We start from the raw sequence: 15,287 nt of genomic DNA, 5'->3' as shown, positions 1-15,287 counted from the left end.
CAGGAGGGGATTCAGCCACGCTGCCTGTAGTGAAGCCAGTCCACGGTGAGAAGGGAGAGGTAGCTGTGCAGTTTGTAGTAAGCATTCAGCCAGGTGACCCGGGCTAGTAGGAAAGCAGGCCTGCTGCTGCTTTGATTGTGCCTGCTTCAGCTGACTCCGAAGCCACCAAGGACTCTGCCTTGTAGACCTGGACTGTAGGAGCTCGAGACATATGGAGAGGACACTTAGGACTTGTGCTTTTCCTGGACTTCACCATGATGCAGTATAACATGGCGCCTGCCTTCCTGGACTATTATATGGAGGCTGATGACATCATATTCCAGATCCTGAAGGAGCTGACAGATAAGGGATGGGGAACTATTGGGCTTGCTTTTGGCTTATAGCCTTTTGAGGAGCAAGGGAAGTGCTGGGTGTCATGGGAGAACAGGGCTCTGAGCTGAAGTGCTCCCACCACCCTCATGGTTGGAATATTGTAAATCAAGACCTGTTTTTCTCAACCCTAGTTGTTCGGTCTTCAACCAAGGTGCCACGTGAATGAACCCCGCTTTGTCTGGTAACAGGATGGGAAGGAGTTGAGAGGTGGTAACGAAGGCAAAGGCAAGGTCCCAGAATAACAGTCTGAGCAAAGGCAGAGGCATTCAAGTTCATGAAGCTGGGCAGCAGCGAGAGGGGAGATAAGGAGGGTAGACAGGGTGCAACCCAATCCGGAGTAATCCCCCACCATGTAACCTCCCCACACCCCCTACCCCTAATCTGGGAGGTTATTGGGCTTTTCAGGCAGAACACACTGCCCAGGGCAGGGCTGGTCCTGATTCATTCTTATGGACCCAGGGCCCGGCCCGGGGAATGTGAGTGGACACTGGTCAAGTGATGGAAAGAGGGACTCTTTTATGTTTATTAAACCAAGGATCAGTTAGGTGTTGGTAGGCCTGGTGGGGGAGGACAGAGCTCTCACTGTCCTATGGGCATCTTTGTGGGGCCAGCCCCCATGCCCACAGGGCCACTGATGGCTAGCTTCCACCCAGCATCTCCTCCCAACAAATCCCCAGGATGCCCTATTACAAAAATGAACAAACGCAAAGTTTTTTTACATGACACTTTTCATCCCCTGCCAGCAGGGGTGGGAGTGGGGAGCTGGTTGAAAGTGGCAGTCCATTAAAAAGGCAACAACTTGTATAAAATGAACCCTAAGGGAAGAGCCCAGGGCTGGGAAGCTGAGATGCCACCCTGGTGGGGAGCATAAAATTGGGTGGGAACTACCTGCCTCCGTCCGCTGCACTCAGTGGGGTGAGATGGGCTGTGGGCTTTGGGCCAGTGGAGCTGAATCTGGGAGGCTCCTCTTTGCTTGTGGCCAGGTGGGGCTCCAGGACCTTGTCAACAGCTTGGGGGTGCATCTAGAGGCAATGCCTCAAGGATCAATGGGTATGTTTCCAGTTTTGATGCTGGGGAACGCCACCCCAGAGTGGGGAACTGGCAGGTGGGAGTGGTTGGTATGCCTGGAACTTCCAGAGGCTCTGAGAGGTGAAGAGACTTAGCCCGTGCAACACAGCTGGTCAGTGTGCTCAGAGTCCCACCTTGGTGGCCCTTGTCTGTCCTTGAGGTGACAGGAAAAGGGCACATATGGCAGGATGTTGGTCTTGACCGCAAAGGGGAGCCTGGAAAGTGGAGCAGGAGGGCATGATTGAGAGAAGACAGCAAAGTGCATAGGGGCCCGGCTGAGAGGCAGGACACTGGATCCAGCCATGCCTCTATCACTGGAGTACCTCTGATTAGCAATTTTCCTTCCCTACACCTCAGTTCTCCCACCTGTCACATGAGAAGGTGGACTTGATTTTATTTCTCAGTCCTTTTTATAACTAAAGTTCTACCCAGGGGTCTAGGGGAAGAGAAAAGGAAAAAAAAAACAAAACAAAAACCCATGCCCCTGAGTGACTGGACCATGCGCCCAAGGGGGCATTGAGCCATGGACCTGACCTCTGACCTCTATCGGTCAGGTTGGCCCAGGCCTGAGGGAAGGCACTTCATGGTCAACTGGGGAAGGACAGCAGGGGACTGCTGTCTGGTTTGGCATCAAAGACCCTCTGCTTGTGGTGTGGGGACAATACAGACAAAGGGGCAAGACTTTGCTCCTGGGTGGTAGTCCCAGGTCCAAAGCCTTTTCCCAGGTCCACAGCTATCTTCCAATGGTGCTGCTACACAGGCCTGCAGAGTCCCCACTGGCATTGGCACATTAAAATATAAATTACCCAGGACCTGAGTCAGCCCAGGGCAGCAGTCTGTTATGTGGCCCCAGGCCACAACATTTGTCACAAGGTGTTGGGGCCCCTGGAAGCCTGTTCCCCAGTGTCTATGCAGTGCAGGGCCACCTTGGGGCTGGATCCAGGCTGCCGGGGGTAGGCACCCTCCCGTACCAGGCGCCGGCACTGCATACCCTGTCCCACACTGACGCTCTGCAGTGCTGGGAGGTGAAGGAGGAGTATCTCAGGCAGGGGCACCAGGCCTGTGCCCGACAGGTCCAGCTCCTGCAGAGAACTCAGGCCTGAGAACACCTCAGTTCCAGCCCAGTTGAGCTTGGGGTTGCCTGACAGGTCCAGGACCTGCAGGCTGTGTAGCTCGCGGAATCCATAGGGTTCCAGTTGGGGGAAACCCTGCAGGCTTCCCAGCGACAGGTGTGTCAGGTCAGCCAGTCCAGTGAAGGCACCTGGGCCAATGGCAGCCAGCGGGTTCCCATCCAGGCTCAGGTAGCGCAGGGGCAAGTCCCGGAGGTCAGGCACAGTGCGGAGCTGGTTCCAGGCCAGGTTCAGGCTCTGAATGGTAGGCGTGGGCAGGCTGGCCCGAGTGGGGTGGGGCACGAGGCCGTGGATAAGGTTGTGGGAGAGGTCCACGTGCAGCCCCCTGCCCTGGCTGTGGGTAGTGAAGGCAGACACTGAGACCTCACGGAGCCGGTTGTGGCTGAGGTTCACGTCACTCAGGGGTGAGCTGGTGAAGCTGTCCGCAGGCAGGGCTGCCAAGCCATTATGGCTGAGGTCGAGCGACTCCAGGTAGCGAAGGCGGGAGAAGGCGGTGGGCGAGATGCTGGTGAGCAGGTTGTGGCTGAGATCCAGGCCGGCCAGTGTGGTATAGCCTGGCCCCGCCAAAACCGACTCGTTCACGGTCTCTAGCCGGTTGGAGGACAGGTCCAGGTGAGCTGTGTCCAGAGGGATAGGCACGGGCACGATGTGGGGGCCCAGGCCGCTGCAATCCACTCGTGTTAGGCTGAAGCTATCAAAGAGGCCGAAGGTCTCCACCTCACACTGGCACCCGGGGAAGCATGGTCGGGTCGTCTGGACCCAGCTTACAGCCAGCAGCAGCAGCAGGGGCCTCAGCATGGTGGGGGCTAGAAAGAGAGCCAGAGGTGAGAGTCAACAGCAAGTCTCCCATACCAGACGGTTCTAACCCCACCCACAGGACACCAGCCAATGTGTCTAGGCACAGCTGCAAGTTGTCACCTACACCCTGTCCTCCCAGGATGCTTTCCCTAAATACTCCTCCTCATATAGCTCCTCATCCCTATTACTCTCAGGCCTTGGTCTCCCCATTGGTGTGGTAAAGGGGGTGAGGCCAGTTTGGTGGATTTTAAACTGGAAGCAGCAGAACCCTATTTTAAATAAGATTAGCAGATGAAAGTGGGCCTGTTCTGGCTGAAGTGAGGGTGGGGGCCCAGAGCCCTCCATGCCTGCTACTGTAAGATGTTAAGGAACCCAGCTGGAAAGCCATTGGATTAGATGGCTCTTTAGCTGCCTCTACGGCTCTGATGATCTAGGGCCCACGGGCTGGTCTTGATTCAGGCCCTTTCAGGGAGGCGCTCACAGCTTAGGGGCCAGGGTCAGGGTGTTCCATTCAGGGTCAGGGTGCTGAGCATGTGCCAAGTGCTGGGTGCTGTGCTAGCTGCCTCACTCACCACACAGACTCACTTCACCCTCACAACCACAAAAATTGCAAGGTAGAAAATTCTGTCACCACTTCATGAAGAGGGAACCGAGGTTTATAGAGAGGTTCAGAAAGTCACACCTGGCCACAAGTAACTGGGAGGGGACCTAGATGGAGCACAGAAGAAGCACAGCTCACTGTCACGGTTTGTCAGTGGCTGAGCCATGCCTGAGACTCACATGCCAGCCTCCCAGATCGAGGCCTCTCCCTGTAAGGACTGGCCCTACTTTACCTCTTTTGTGGGTGACAATGGATGAGTCCACAGTCCTAAGCCCCCTCACCTGGTCTGTCCTCCAGAGGCAGGATCCTTTATTCCAATTGTCTAGATATCCTAATGGGCTCTAGGGATACCTGTTCCAAGGCCCTTCCCTCTGGTTCTGTCCCTTCCCCCAGATGATACAGCTATCACCCCTCTTTGGCTCTTCCTTTAACCTAGGCAGCTGGGCTGGTTCCCCCATTATACAGACAAAGAAACAGAGGCCCAGAGAGAAAAGAGTTTATCCCAACTAGTAAAAAGAAGGGCAGGATCAGAACCCAGGCCTACTCAAGTCCAAGTCCTCTATTTTCATCTGCTGCCTCCAGCAGTACTGGCAGGAACGCTGGTGGAGAGACAAGATCCAAGAGAGGCTTTTTCCAGACACATACTATGATATAAGCCATATCGCCTCTCCTGGCCTCAGTTTCCATCCCTGTACAAGTATACCATAGCTGCCACAGGTGCCAGGCACTCCACATGCACTGTTACATTCAAGCTTCACACCAATGCACATCGGCCTGGCTCAAAGCCTGTACGCACACCCACTGTGGCTCTGTGATTATGCTCTGTGGTACTCATGGGAGGATGAGGAATGACAGCATCTAACCGGACAGTCTGTGGTTATCCCCTCCCATCAAACAGCAGCCACACAGCCTGGGAGATAGAAGGCACTAAGCCTCGCTCCAGCAGATCTCTTCATCTGTGATAGCCTAGCTCTGCCCACCCTGCCCTGTCTTCCCTGGCTTTCAGGGAGGGATGGATCTTCTAGACTGGGGTGGACGGGGAGGGAACAACACAATAGTATTACCAACCTTCCATGAAACTTTAAAGGGGTGGGTGGCTACTTGATCCACACTCTGGCTCTGCATGGGGGCAGGAAGAAGTGGGGCTCTTCTCTTCTGCCCTCCTATGGGGTCCCTCTTCTCCCACCCCTTTCTATTATAGAATCCAATTTGAGGATTAAATCCAGCCAGGTGCACCCTGGGCTTGGTCCCAACTGTGGTAGGGTAGAGTGTTCCAATGTCTGGAGCCAAAAGGAAAATAATCAATTTGCTTCAGGCACCCTTTGTTCCCCTGAGTGAGCTTCTTACCACAGGGATTCATTACCACTCAGGGCCCCACCTTCCCTGTTAAGTTGATCTGCTCATACTCACCCTTCCTGGGGTTTAAACAAACAACACAAGTACAAAAAAAGGCCCTGAGATGACCCTTTGGTTCCCAAAGGCGATTATACAATGTGCCTATTAAATGCCAAATGGCCTCTCATGAGTTCCTGCTTATGTAACCGGGAGCTCAAACACAACCCAAAGGCTACCCCTCCAGAGGGGGCATCTTGCCACTCCTCTCCAGACCTCAGCCTTGTCCTCTGAGCCACAAAGCAGAAACTCTTGTCCTGCCCTCCTCACTTAAGGCGCTTGACTCTCACTGAAATGCAATCCAAACTGTGAAGCGCGATGCACACACGTGCGAGGCGGTCATCAGTGGGCCACTCTATAGATATGGAATTGAGGCAATGGTAGGGACAGCTGATGTAAAAGGAGCAGGGGCGTAAAATGAGACCTAGCATAGAACTGCTTCTGAACACTCCCCAGGTCTCCTGGACAGGTCCTTGCTCAGCCCTGCACAGTGGACGCCTCTCCCTGGGCCCCTATTCTGTGCTAGGCCTGGACGGTCCCCTGGAAAGTGCTGACGTTGAGTCAGAGCCAGTCCTCACTATGTGCTTGTGCTGGACACGTGTTCTCGCACACAATCCTCAGTCACTCCAGGAGGTCAGCAGTCTTATGTCCATTTTAGAGCGGAGGAAACTGAGCACGAGAAAAGGAAGGTGGTGGAGCCAGGAGCTGAACCCTTGCCTTTGTAACCCCATAATCGGTTTGGTTCCAGTGGAATGTATACTTTCTCTGGCGCCCAGAGTCATAGGGCCAAGCTCTAGCTGCAACTGACTGCTGTGGTGAGGTAGGTGCCACGCTTTTCAGTATTTAATGGCTCTGGGGCTTTCCTGAAGTCACAGCAGAGCCCAGAAGACTCGGGTATCCCAGGATGTTGAGAAAAGAGAAATCCCTGAGAGGCCTCACAACTTTGGACCCGGAAGTGGGCAAAGGCAGAGGTGTGAGCTGGTGGTCTTTGAAAGTCAGAGCCCCCGTTCTGCTCAGAGGAAATGTCTTTTGGAGTAACATACAGGAGGGAGACTTCATGTGTTGCAGACGCTAGGCTCTGGCACTACTGCTGGAAGACTCTTTGCAAAAGGCTCAGGGGCCAAAGGGAGGGGAGAATTTTCCCAGGAGGAGACTGAGGGAAGATAAGGAAAATTCCTGCCAGGGGTACAGCCCTTCATAGTTAAAAAGAGGTCTTTGCTTATTTGATGCTGGAAGGTCCCAGAGTGGGCATGCAATCCCTCACTTTAGTCATGAAGAGAGTGTGCCCTGACTTGTCCTCAGATCCCCAGTGAGGCGTGGTAGCTGATGCTCAGGCTCTGGCTTCCTGACTCCAGGTCCAGGGTCTCCCTGGCCATGCAAGTTGGCTGCTGATTCTCCTAGGAATCTTAGGGAGTCAACAAAAAATAAAAGAGTTTGCAACTTCATGGAGGAGGCTGATGCTATAATGATAGATATCAGAAGGATAAATTGCATGTCTAGGTAAACTGTAACCATGCATTTAAAAAAAACCAAAACCCAAAACCCAACCTGAATCCTAATTTTAGAAAGGCCAAAAGAAAATATATCAACACAACAGTGGTTTTCTTTAGATGGTAGAGCTCTGAGTGATTTAAAAATGTCTTTATCTCTTCACATACACTCCCACTCCATGTCCTCTTACAGTAAAAGGAAAAAAACAAAACAAAAAACAAACAAACAAACAAATATATATATATATATATATAAACACACTGAGTAACAAAGGCTCCTGATGGGACTGCCTCATGGCTATCTCTGATGTTGGGTAGCCACAACCTCTGAGCCTCAGTCTCCTCATCTGAAAATGGAATATTAATAGGTCTCACAGGACCATCATGAAGATGAAACAAAATGGTAGAAGTAAGGCACCTAGCGGGGACCCCAGTACAGGGGAAGAGCACAGTGTGGGCTGCCCTGCCTTCCTCCACAGGTAGGAGTTGATGGGGTGGGGATCAGCAGGTGGGCCCGACCCCATCTCTCTCCCTCCTTCCTTCAGCGAGCATGTACCACACGTATCAAAGCTCTTATCAGCGCCCTTCTGGAGAGTCACTCTTTCCAGGGAGTCCACACTATGTTATTTCTCAACAGGGCTTCTGGATCTGGGAAAGGATGAATAATATGAGTTCCTCTTGACAAAAAACCCCAGCCTCAGCTCAGTGGAGAGTTAAGGCCTTCACAGAGAGAAGGCCTTGGACACCAATGTGCACTGCTAACTGGGAAAGAAACCTTGCTTCTCTGGCCCAGTTCCTTCAGTTGTGAACCTGAGATGGTACTGAGGGTCCCACTGGTCTCAGGAAGGCTGGTTGTGATGAGCAGACTGAGAAGCTGAACACTGCTATAGAGAAATGAGGCCCCAACGGGTGGAAGCCACATCACGGAAAGACTGTTCCTTTTCACTCTACCTATACCCGTAGCCACTGCAGAAATAATTAATCAATCACAGCACCACTTCCTAGGGAATCTGCAAAGGACCTCAGAGCTCTTCTTAACAGGGTGTTCTCTACCCACTGATTAGAACTGGCCCTTGAGATGGACACTGTCATTCTGGGATCAATTTTGATTTGAAGGTGTTACAATCCTGGGAACAGGAGTAACCTGCTAAACTGGGCAACTTTGGGAAGTGTCTTCCTCTCCCTCAGGCCGTTTCCTCATCTAAGGTAGAGACAACAATCCTTTTCTAAAGGGGTTGTTACGAGGACTAGACATCACAAGGCCAGGACAGTGACAGATATGCACGCAGTCAGTATGGTAGGAGTTCCCCAGAAAGGGCACCCACAGACCACTGCCAACCTCCTTCACCATTCCCCGGGAGTCAGGGTGAAGGGGTGGCAACAGAGCAACGGTGCACGGTGACAAGGCAGGTCCTGGAAGACAGTCATGGACCCCAGTTTTAGTTCATACTCTGCATGACCTGTTCACATCTTCAGACAAGTCCCCTCCCCTCACTGAGCTTCAGTTTCTCTAGTTCCACAATAAGACTTTAGGTCTAGACAATCCAGCTCCAGTGTTTCAGGCTCTCAAAATTTAACCAAAGCATTTACTAAACCTCTGTTAAGTACTGGGTGAAGTGTATGGTGGTGTGGGGTGGGGATGCTAAGTCCTTGGGGGCTTAATGACTAGCAGTGGGGACAGGACATCAACTCATAACAAGATCACTTACACCTGCCTTGACCCAGGAGACCAGGTTTGCCACCATCTATATGACCTTTGCAGTTTTCTTTACTTCTTTGAGCCTTGGTTTTCACACCTGTGTTAACAGTATTAATTTTGTTTCCCTCTGGGATCTATGATCTTCCCTCTGGAGAAAGGAGAAGGCAGACAGATAGTTGCCATGGAAGGCTGAGGGAGGAAAGGGATCTTTGGCCCCAGATATATCACTTCTTTTTCCAAGCCCCAATATCCAAATAAAAGATCCACTCACTGATCAGCCAGGTTACAGAACACAAGAGCAGGAAGACAAAAGCCCTGAAATTATACCCCCGTTGGTTTGGGGGACATAGCATAAAGTCCTTTGGCAGGGGCCATGAAAGTTTGCTGATGGCCTGTGAGGTCAAACGAGTAAATGATGTGGCCCTTTTACTGTCAGAAGTCAAGTTCTCCCTAGCATGGAGATATCTGCAAGTTGTCCTACCTTCCTCCTTCCCCTGGCTGAGCTCCCCATCTTATTTACTAATTTTTTGAGAGACAGAGAGAGGAAGGGGTGGGGTGGGGTGGGAGGGAGAGATCAATTTGCTGTTCCGCTTATTTATGCCTTCATTGGTTGCTTCTTGTATGTGCCCTGACTGGGCATTGAACACGCAACCTTGGCACATCGGGAAGACACTAACCAATTGAGCTACCTGACAAGGGTGAGTCCCCCCCAACACACACACACCTTGATGTGAACCTACAGGGATGGTGACAGCCACAGAACTAATCTCAGCCTCTGCTCATGCTTCCCCAAATTCAGAGAGCCCCAGGGCTGGGGAACTGGAAGGCACCTCAGAGAGTAACCGAGGCACAGAAGGGCAGTGACAGCAAGAAAATGGACCCAGGACCTGAGTCCTGATGCTTCACACTGCCGCCAGCATTGCCCACATCCACTGGCCTGCCCTGGCCCTGCCAGTGGAACAAAGCCCGTTCTGTCCACTCAGGCTCCCAGGCCACCCCGCCCTCCCTTGCTTGTTCCCTGAGCCTGCCACACCACACCTTGGGCACACCTCCACAGACACATACTGAGTAAATTCTCTGTCATTAGTTATTTACCTGCCTGTTTCCTGACTTGAAGTGCGAGCAGCTTGGAGCAGTGACCCTGCCTTCTTCACCTGTTCATCCCTTCCCCCACCTGGGGCCAGAGCCAGGCCTGGCGGGCAACACTGCTGGATAAATAAAGAGCCCAGCAGTTAAGAGTAAACCGCTGGACTCAGATCTGAATGCAGCTCTGTATCTACCAGCCTCAGTAAAGTCTCAATCTGGTTAAGTCTCAGTGTCCTTAGGAGGGATCACAACACAGGGTTGGTGAAAGCATTAAGAGACAGTGTGTGAAGCATTCAGCTCACTCACTATCTGCCACATGCCAAGTGCTCAGGGCCTGCCTGGTGGAGGGTGATAGTGATGATTTACTAAGCTTCCTGAGGGCAATGACCGTGTCATCTTTCTTTATGTTCTTCCATACCCAAGAACCCAGTGCAGTGCCAGGCACCAGGCAGGCCTGTGACTGTTGTGCCAACATGCTCCAGTCATGGTGCTGGTGTCTGCCAGCACGGCCCCAGCTGCCTGCCTCTGGTGCTGCAACACAGCATCTCTGGCCCATAGATTTGACAGCTCCTCACCACAGCTTCAAGAGGGAGCCCCTGGCCCAGGAACGAGGTGGGTGGGGAGCTGAGCCTCAGGCTGGACCAGAGCCCTGCACCGACCTGAGACAGACTATTGCCTCCCTGGCTGCACCTCAGTGCCCAGCTGCCTCCCACCCTGCTCCCTTCCTGGTGAGCTCACTCAAGCTGACGCCAATGAAATCCCCAGGTGGAAATTCCATTAACATCCTGCCCCCCAACCATTTAGTCAGCTCTGGAAACTCAAGGCAAAAAGAATTTCAGGGCCAACTCCTGGAGCCTTGAGGCCTGGCTCTCCCAATAGAACCGCTAATGCCGCCCATCTGGACAAACACGTCAGCTCACCACGCACTTCCATACCGGCACCTCGTGTCTGCCTGACCACAACCTCTGACCGTGGGGACCACTGTCCCCACGTTACAGACAAAGAGACTGACAGTCTTCAGCTGGGCAGTAGAGGAACTGGGTCTCAACCTTTGGGGTTTTAGCTCCAAATCCAGTGCCACTGATACCACATGCCTCAGTGTACAAATGGGCCGTGTGGATGATAGCTAACTGATCATACTGGGCTCTAATTACATTTACCTCCCTGTCCTCCCATGGGCAGGGATGGGGTTAGAGTCATTGTTATGACCTTTGGGCTGAGCACTGGGCCTGGCACACAGTGGGTACTACATGAAGACATGCCAGGCATTTAGAATACAACCACCTCACTTAAGGACACTCTCAGCTTTTCCAGTGCCTCCCCAATTGTTATCTTTTCAGTCACCCTGCAAGATCAGCAGGTTAGGTGGCATCTTACCTATTTTACAGGGAGGTTCAGTGATCTGTTCAGTCACACTGCCAGGGAGGCCAGAGGCTATACCTGCCAGGTAATCTGACCTCAGTGCCTGGTCTCCTCCCTGACATCAACCCTAAGGAGGATAATCTACAGAGAAATGGGCAAGGGCCCCACCTAACACTATTTCTCCCTTCAGTGTGTCTTCTTTCTGAAGCTTTTCTCAGGCAGCACATGTGGACACAGGGGGAGGCAGTCTGGGGTACAGGAAATGGGTTTTGCTACCAGACAGAAAGGGCTCCAGCCCCATGGTGCCTTACCCGCCATGAAGCTTGCATGTATCCTCACCCCGGAGTCTGAGTCTTCATCTATGATGTAGTGAGAATCCTAGCACTGCTCCTAGCAGGTCACTGGGATGATGGCACAAGACAGAGTGAAGACTCAGCCTTGGGCCTGGCACACACTGGTGCTCATTGCATGTGGGTCCTTGAATCCACTAATGGGTTATTTCAGGGACCAGGAAAGAAAAAGGAGCTGCGACACCAGCAGATCCGAAGGCCAGGTAGGGGCAGTGGGTAGACAAGAATTCAAAATACATCCCCCAAGGCCTCGGATTCTTTCTCAGTGCACCATTCCTGGGGCTGTAAGTGTTGACCGGGCTCTACCAGGAAATTGGTAAGTGAGTGTGGAAAAGTCTCAGAGGCCAAAGTAGGCTGAAGAAGTTGTGGCTTCTGTGACAAAATGAGGACAAAGTGAGAATCAGCAGCTACCCCTTGGTGGAGGGGGGTCAGCATCTTCTCTGTTCCTCACCTCTAGGCCAGGTACTCACTCACCCTGCCCGGGTCAGGCTTGGGAGGCCTCCAAGCCTGCGCTGTTGCAACAGTCATCTTCCTGGCCTCCTGCCTACAACGGCCAGGCTTGCTGGGCCCTAGAGTACAACTCCAACAGAAGACTAGGACCCCACCGCTGCTCCCTGTTTAAAACCTATCTCACAAAGACAGCTGACTAGTCTAGAGGCCTATCTCACTCCTAGGGCCCTACGCCTTTGCACAGGCTGTTCCCTCTGATGAAGATGACCTTCTTTTCTTTGTCTGCCATGCAAAATCTCACTCATTTGATTCCAAAGCCACCTCCTTTATGAGATGTTCCCAATTTAACCTGCTCCCTCATCTGGCAAAAGACCACCTCTCCCCTGGGCCTCCATGGCCTCTGGGCCGTCTGTCAAGGTAAGACACACTTCATGATCTGTGGCCCTCTCTGAATCTGACTGTGTCTACCTCCTCTCCATATGGGGCCTGGCCAGGTGAAGGGGGATAAACCAGGTGAATGGAAGGCCATGGGCAGAAAGCTTTCCTCTGTTTGGAGAGGCTAACAACTCACCCGGGCATTCAGGATACTAAGGGCTTTGCCAGGTGGTGAAATCAGGTGTAGAACCATAGTAGATGCTGTCTCCGCCTTCTATTGTCAGTGCAATTCAATAAATGTCTGCATAATGTAATACAGACTATGAACCTCTTTTCATTTTATTAGCAAAAGTAATTCATTATCCTAATTTACATGAATTCCAATCCTCATCAGGATGAGGAGGAGACAGAGAATCAAAAAGGTCAGGTTACTTGCCCAAGGTCACAGAGTGCAGAAACAATGGAGTAGGAGTAAAATCCAGGCCTTTCTGACTCTAAAAGGGTGGAGCGCTCAATTGCCTTTAGATTGGTCTCCCAGTCTCCAGAACTACCGATAAACCAAAGGATTTTTAGAATTATCAATCCCACTCTGCCATGCCTATTTCAACCTTCCAGCAGCTCTCTACTGCCTACAGGTTCAAATCCTGCTCCTAGGCCTGGCATTTGAGGACTTCAGATTTGGCCCCTGCCTTCCCTCCCAGCCTCAAGTTGAATTCTAATCCACCCCCACACATCTGAGGGTCCACAAGACTGACCACCTCTGTGCTGTGATCAGAACATACAGAGCAATGCAGTGCTATTCGCTCTGTGGGAGAGACACTTCCTACCTCCACAGTATATTCACCTGGCTTCCCCAGGCTATTGCATTCCAGCCTTCCATTCATGCCTGGACTCCCCAGGGTCCTGGCCCATCTCACTCCATCCCTCCTTAACTTCAAAGCCACCTTCCCTCTCCCCCTTCAGAAGAGCAAATTAGTGCCAGGGAATTGGTCATGTCAGAATGGAGGTGTGTGTGAAAAGAAACATCAAAGTGTTTCCAAGTTCTGGGGGTCTCAACCAGTCAGCCAGAACAGGAAGGAAGGAGGGAAGCTGTCAACACCTCTCTTCCCAGAGGGAAAACTGAGGCCCAGAGAGGGAAAGTAAAGTGTTAACAGTGGCATCCTTCCCAACTGAGTGGCTTGTGCTCCTCCTTCACATCTGCAACAACCGGCAAAATTCAAGGTTTAAGACTAAGGCACAGTGGGAGCTGGGAAGGTAATACGGTTATCTCGGTTATCTCGGTCACTCGGGATCAAAAGCCCAGCAGGCTCCTGCTAGAGTCAGACTTGGGCTCTGCAAGCAGATTTCTCCGAAGGGTAGAGCAAGTAGGGAGGAAGGGCTGGAGAGGTTCCTGAGACACCTCCTCGCCCAGGCCTAGTGTGGGAGGACACGGTTCTCAGGCTGGCTCTCCAAGGCTGCGCTGGTTATCCCCGTCGAATGCTCTGCACCGCCAGAGAGTGCTCGCTCGTCCATAATCGGCTGAGCAACTTGCCAGTGCAGTACTGTGGGCCATTCGCAACCCCTTCTGTGCAAGGTTCCCAACTCCCCGCAGTCCAACTGGGAGTCACGGAGCCAGCGCCATGGGCGTGCCCGGACCCAAGAAACCGTCACCTTGTCACGGGATCGGAGGGCCAGTCCCCCGATAATGCAAACGGAGAGCGGATCTCAAAGCGGGGCTGGCACTGGGGCGGCCTCTCAGCCCGGCAGACTTGTCTCTCTCCGTCACCTACACTCTCGGAGAAGCGCGGGGCGGGCAACGCCGGCAGCCCTTTCCTCTCCTCGGCCGGGGCCCAACACCCGCCGCTTCCCTCTCTCCCCCTAGCTGGTTCCGCGAGGGTGTCGGGCACGCTCCTCACGCCCTGGCCCGGGCCAGTCCCCAGGCGCTGCCGCTTCCCCCACCCGCCAGTCCTGTCTCATCCCTCTCGACTCTGCGGACCCCAGTAGACGAAAGAGGGGAGGGATGCCAGCACCCCCTGCCCAGGCTTCAGAGGAGAGGAGGACCCAGGCTGTTGCCCGAGAAACCTGGAGAAAAGTTTGCAGCCAAGTCGGGGGGCCGGGTGGACAGCATGGGAGCGAGGAGTTGGGGGCGGTGTCTGGCTCTAGGCGCGCACACACTCCACGGACACCCAACCTAGACACGTCGACAGGCACAGACCACGTATGCGGACACACAACGATGCGCCCACCAACACCCACAACCAAACGAGGGCCCACAAAATGTGGACAAAAGAGCGAAACAGTCACGCAAAGCCACGAACACACAAAGGCGGGGGCAGATCCACGTCCCCAGACCCAAATCCACAAAGGCCCACAAATGCGAGATGCACGTGTCCGCACAAAGACCCCAGAGACGCGGGCCCACACCCCCGACCCAAGCCTTTGTCTCTTCGAAGCCCTCTCCCCCTGGGCTGGGTTCCCTACTCCAGCCGGGTCCCCGGCGTCCGGCGGCCGCTGCTGACACCCCGAGTCCAGGAAAAGTTGAGAGGCCCTCGTCCTCGGCCCTGTGTCCAGCTCCTCCCGCCTGCCTGATGGGGCGGCCAGGTTGGTGTCCGGGGCTTCAGACTTTCGCCCGCAGGGCGGACTCCCGTTCCACCCTGGGACCCGCACCCACCTGGAAGCCTGCGCCGCAGCCGCCTCGGCACGCTCACCCAGGCGGCCCGGCCGCGGGCTCTCCGGCCGGCGCTTTTCTCAGTGCCGCGCGGCCCGCCCCCTGGTCCCCGCCTGTCGCCGGGCTAACCCTCCACCCGCCAGACTCCCAGTGGAGGCTCCAGCCGGCGGCCCGAAGATTTAGGGAGTGTCACCAAAGTGCGGGCCTTTCCTGGAGCGCTCTCTGCCCGCCGGCCCGCCCGCCCGCAGAGCCCGGGTTCCACCCTAGGGAGCGTCTCAAAAGTGCGTACGCATCGCCCTCCCACTCTAGTCTGCCTCGCTTCCAGCTTCCAGGAACCCGGATCCCTGCCCCCTCTCCGGAGCGCCTGAGCAGTCTCAGCAGATGGTCCGCACGGTCGGTAACATCTGGAGGTCGCAGGAGTTTGTGTGTGTGTGTGTGTGTGTGTGTGTGTGTGTGTGTGTGTGTGT

At 53.8% G+C, this 15,287-nt stretch overlaps 1 protein-coding gene across 1 annotated transcript; it reads right to left on the bottom strand.

Moving 5' to 3' along the window:
* Positions 1–868: 868 nt before the first annotated feature.
* TSKU (tsukushi, small leucine rich proteoglycan) lies at positions 869–15,052 on the bottom strand. The gene is made up of 2 exons (XM_090267782.1): positions 14,824–15,052; positions 869–3,376 (listed from the first exon to the last, which is right to left on the bottom strand). The coding sequence occupies exon 2, from the start codon at positions 3,366–3,368 to the stop codon at positions 2,307–2,309; it is 1,062 nt and encodes a 353-aa protein (XP_090123908.1). The 5' UTR covers positions 3,369–3,376; positions 14,824–15,052; the 3' UTR covers positions 869–2,306.
* Positions 15,053–15,287: the final 235 nt, after the last annotated feature.

Source organism: Furipterus horrens, unplaced genomic scaffold (assembly GCF_987537825.1).
Source record: "Furipterus horrens unplaced genomic scaffold, mFurHor1.1.pri manual_scaffold_2, whole genome shotgun sequence".
NCBI classification, from domain to species: Eukaryota; Metazoa; Chordata; class Mammalia; order Chiroptera; family Furipteridae; genus Furipterus; species Furipterus horrens.
The sequence above is the reverse complement of the archived record's forward strand: the minus strand, read 5'-3'. Positions and strand labels throughout refer to the sequence as shown.

Coding starts and splice junctions, on each gene's coding strand:
- TSKU (XM_090267782.1), bottom strand. CDS start 3,368: ATGCTGAGGCCCCTGCTGCTGCTGCTGGCTGTAAGCTGGGTCCAGACG.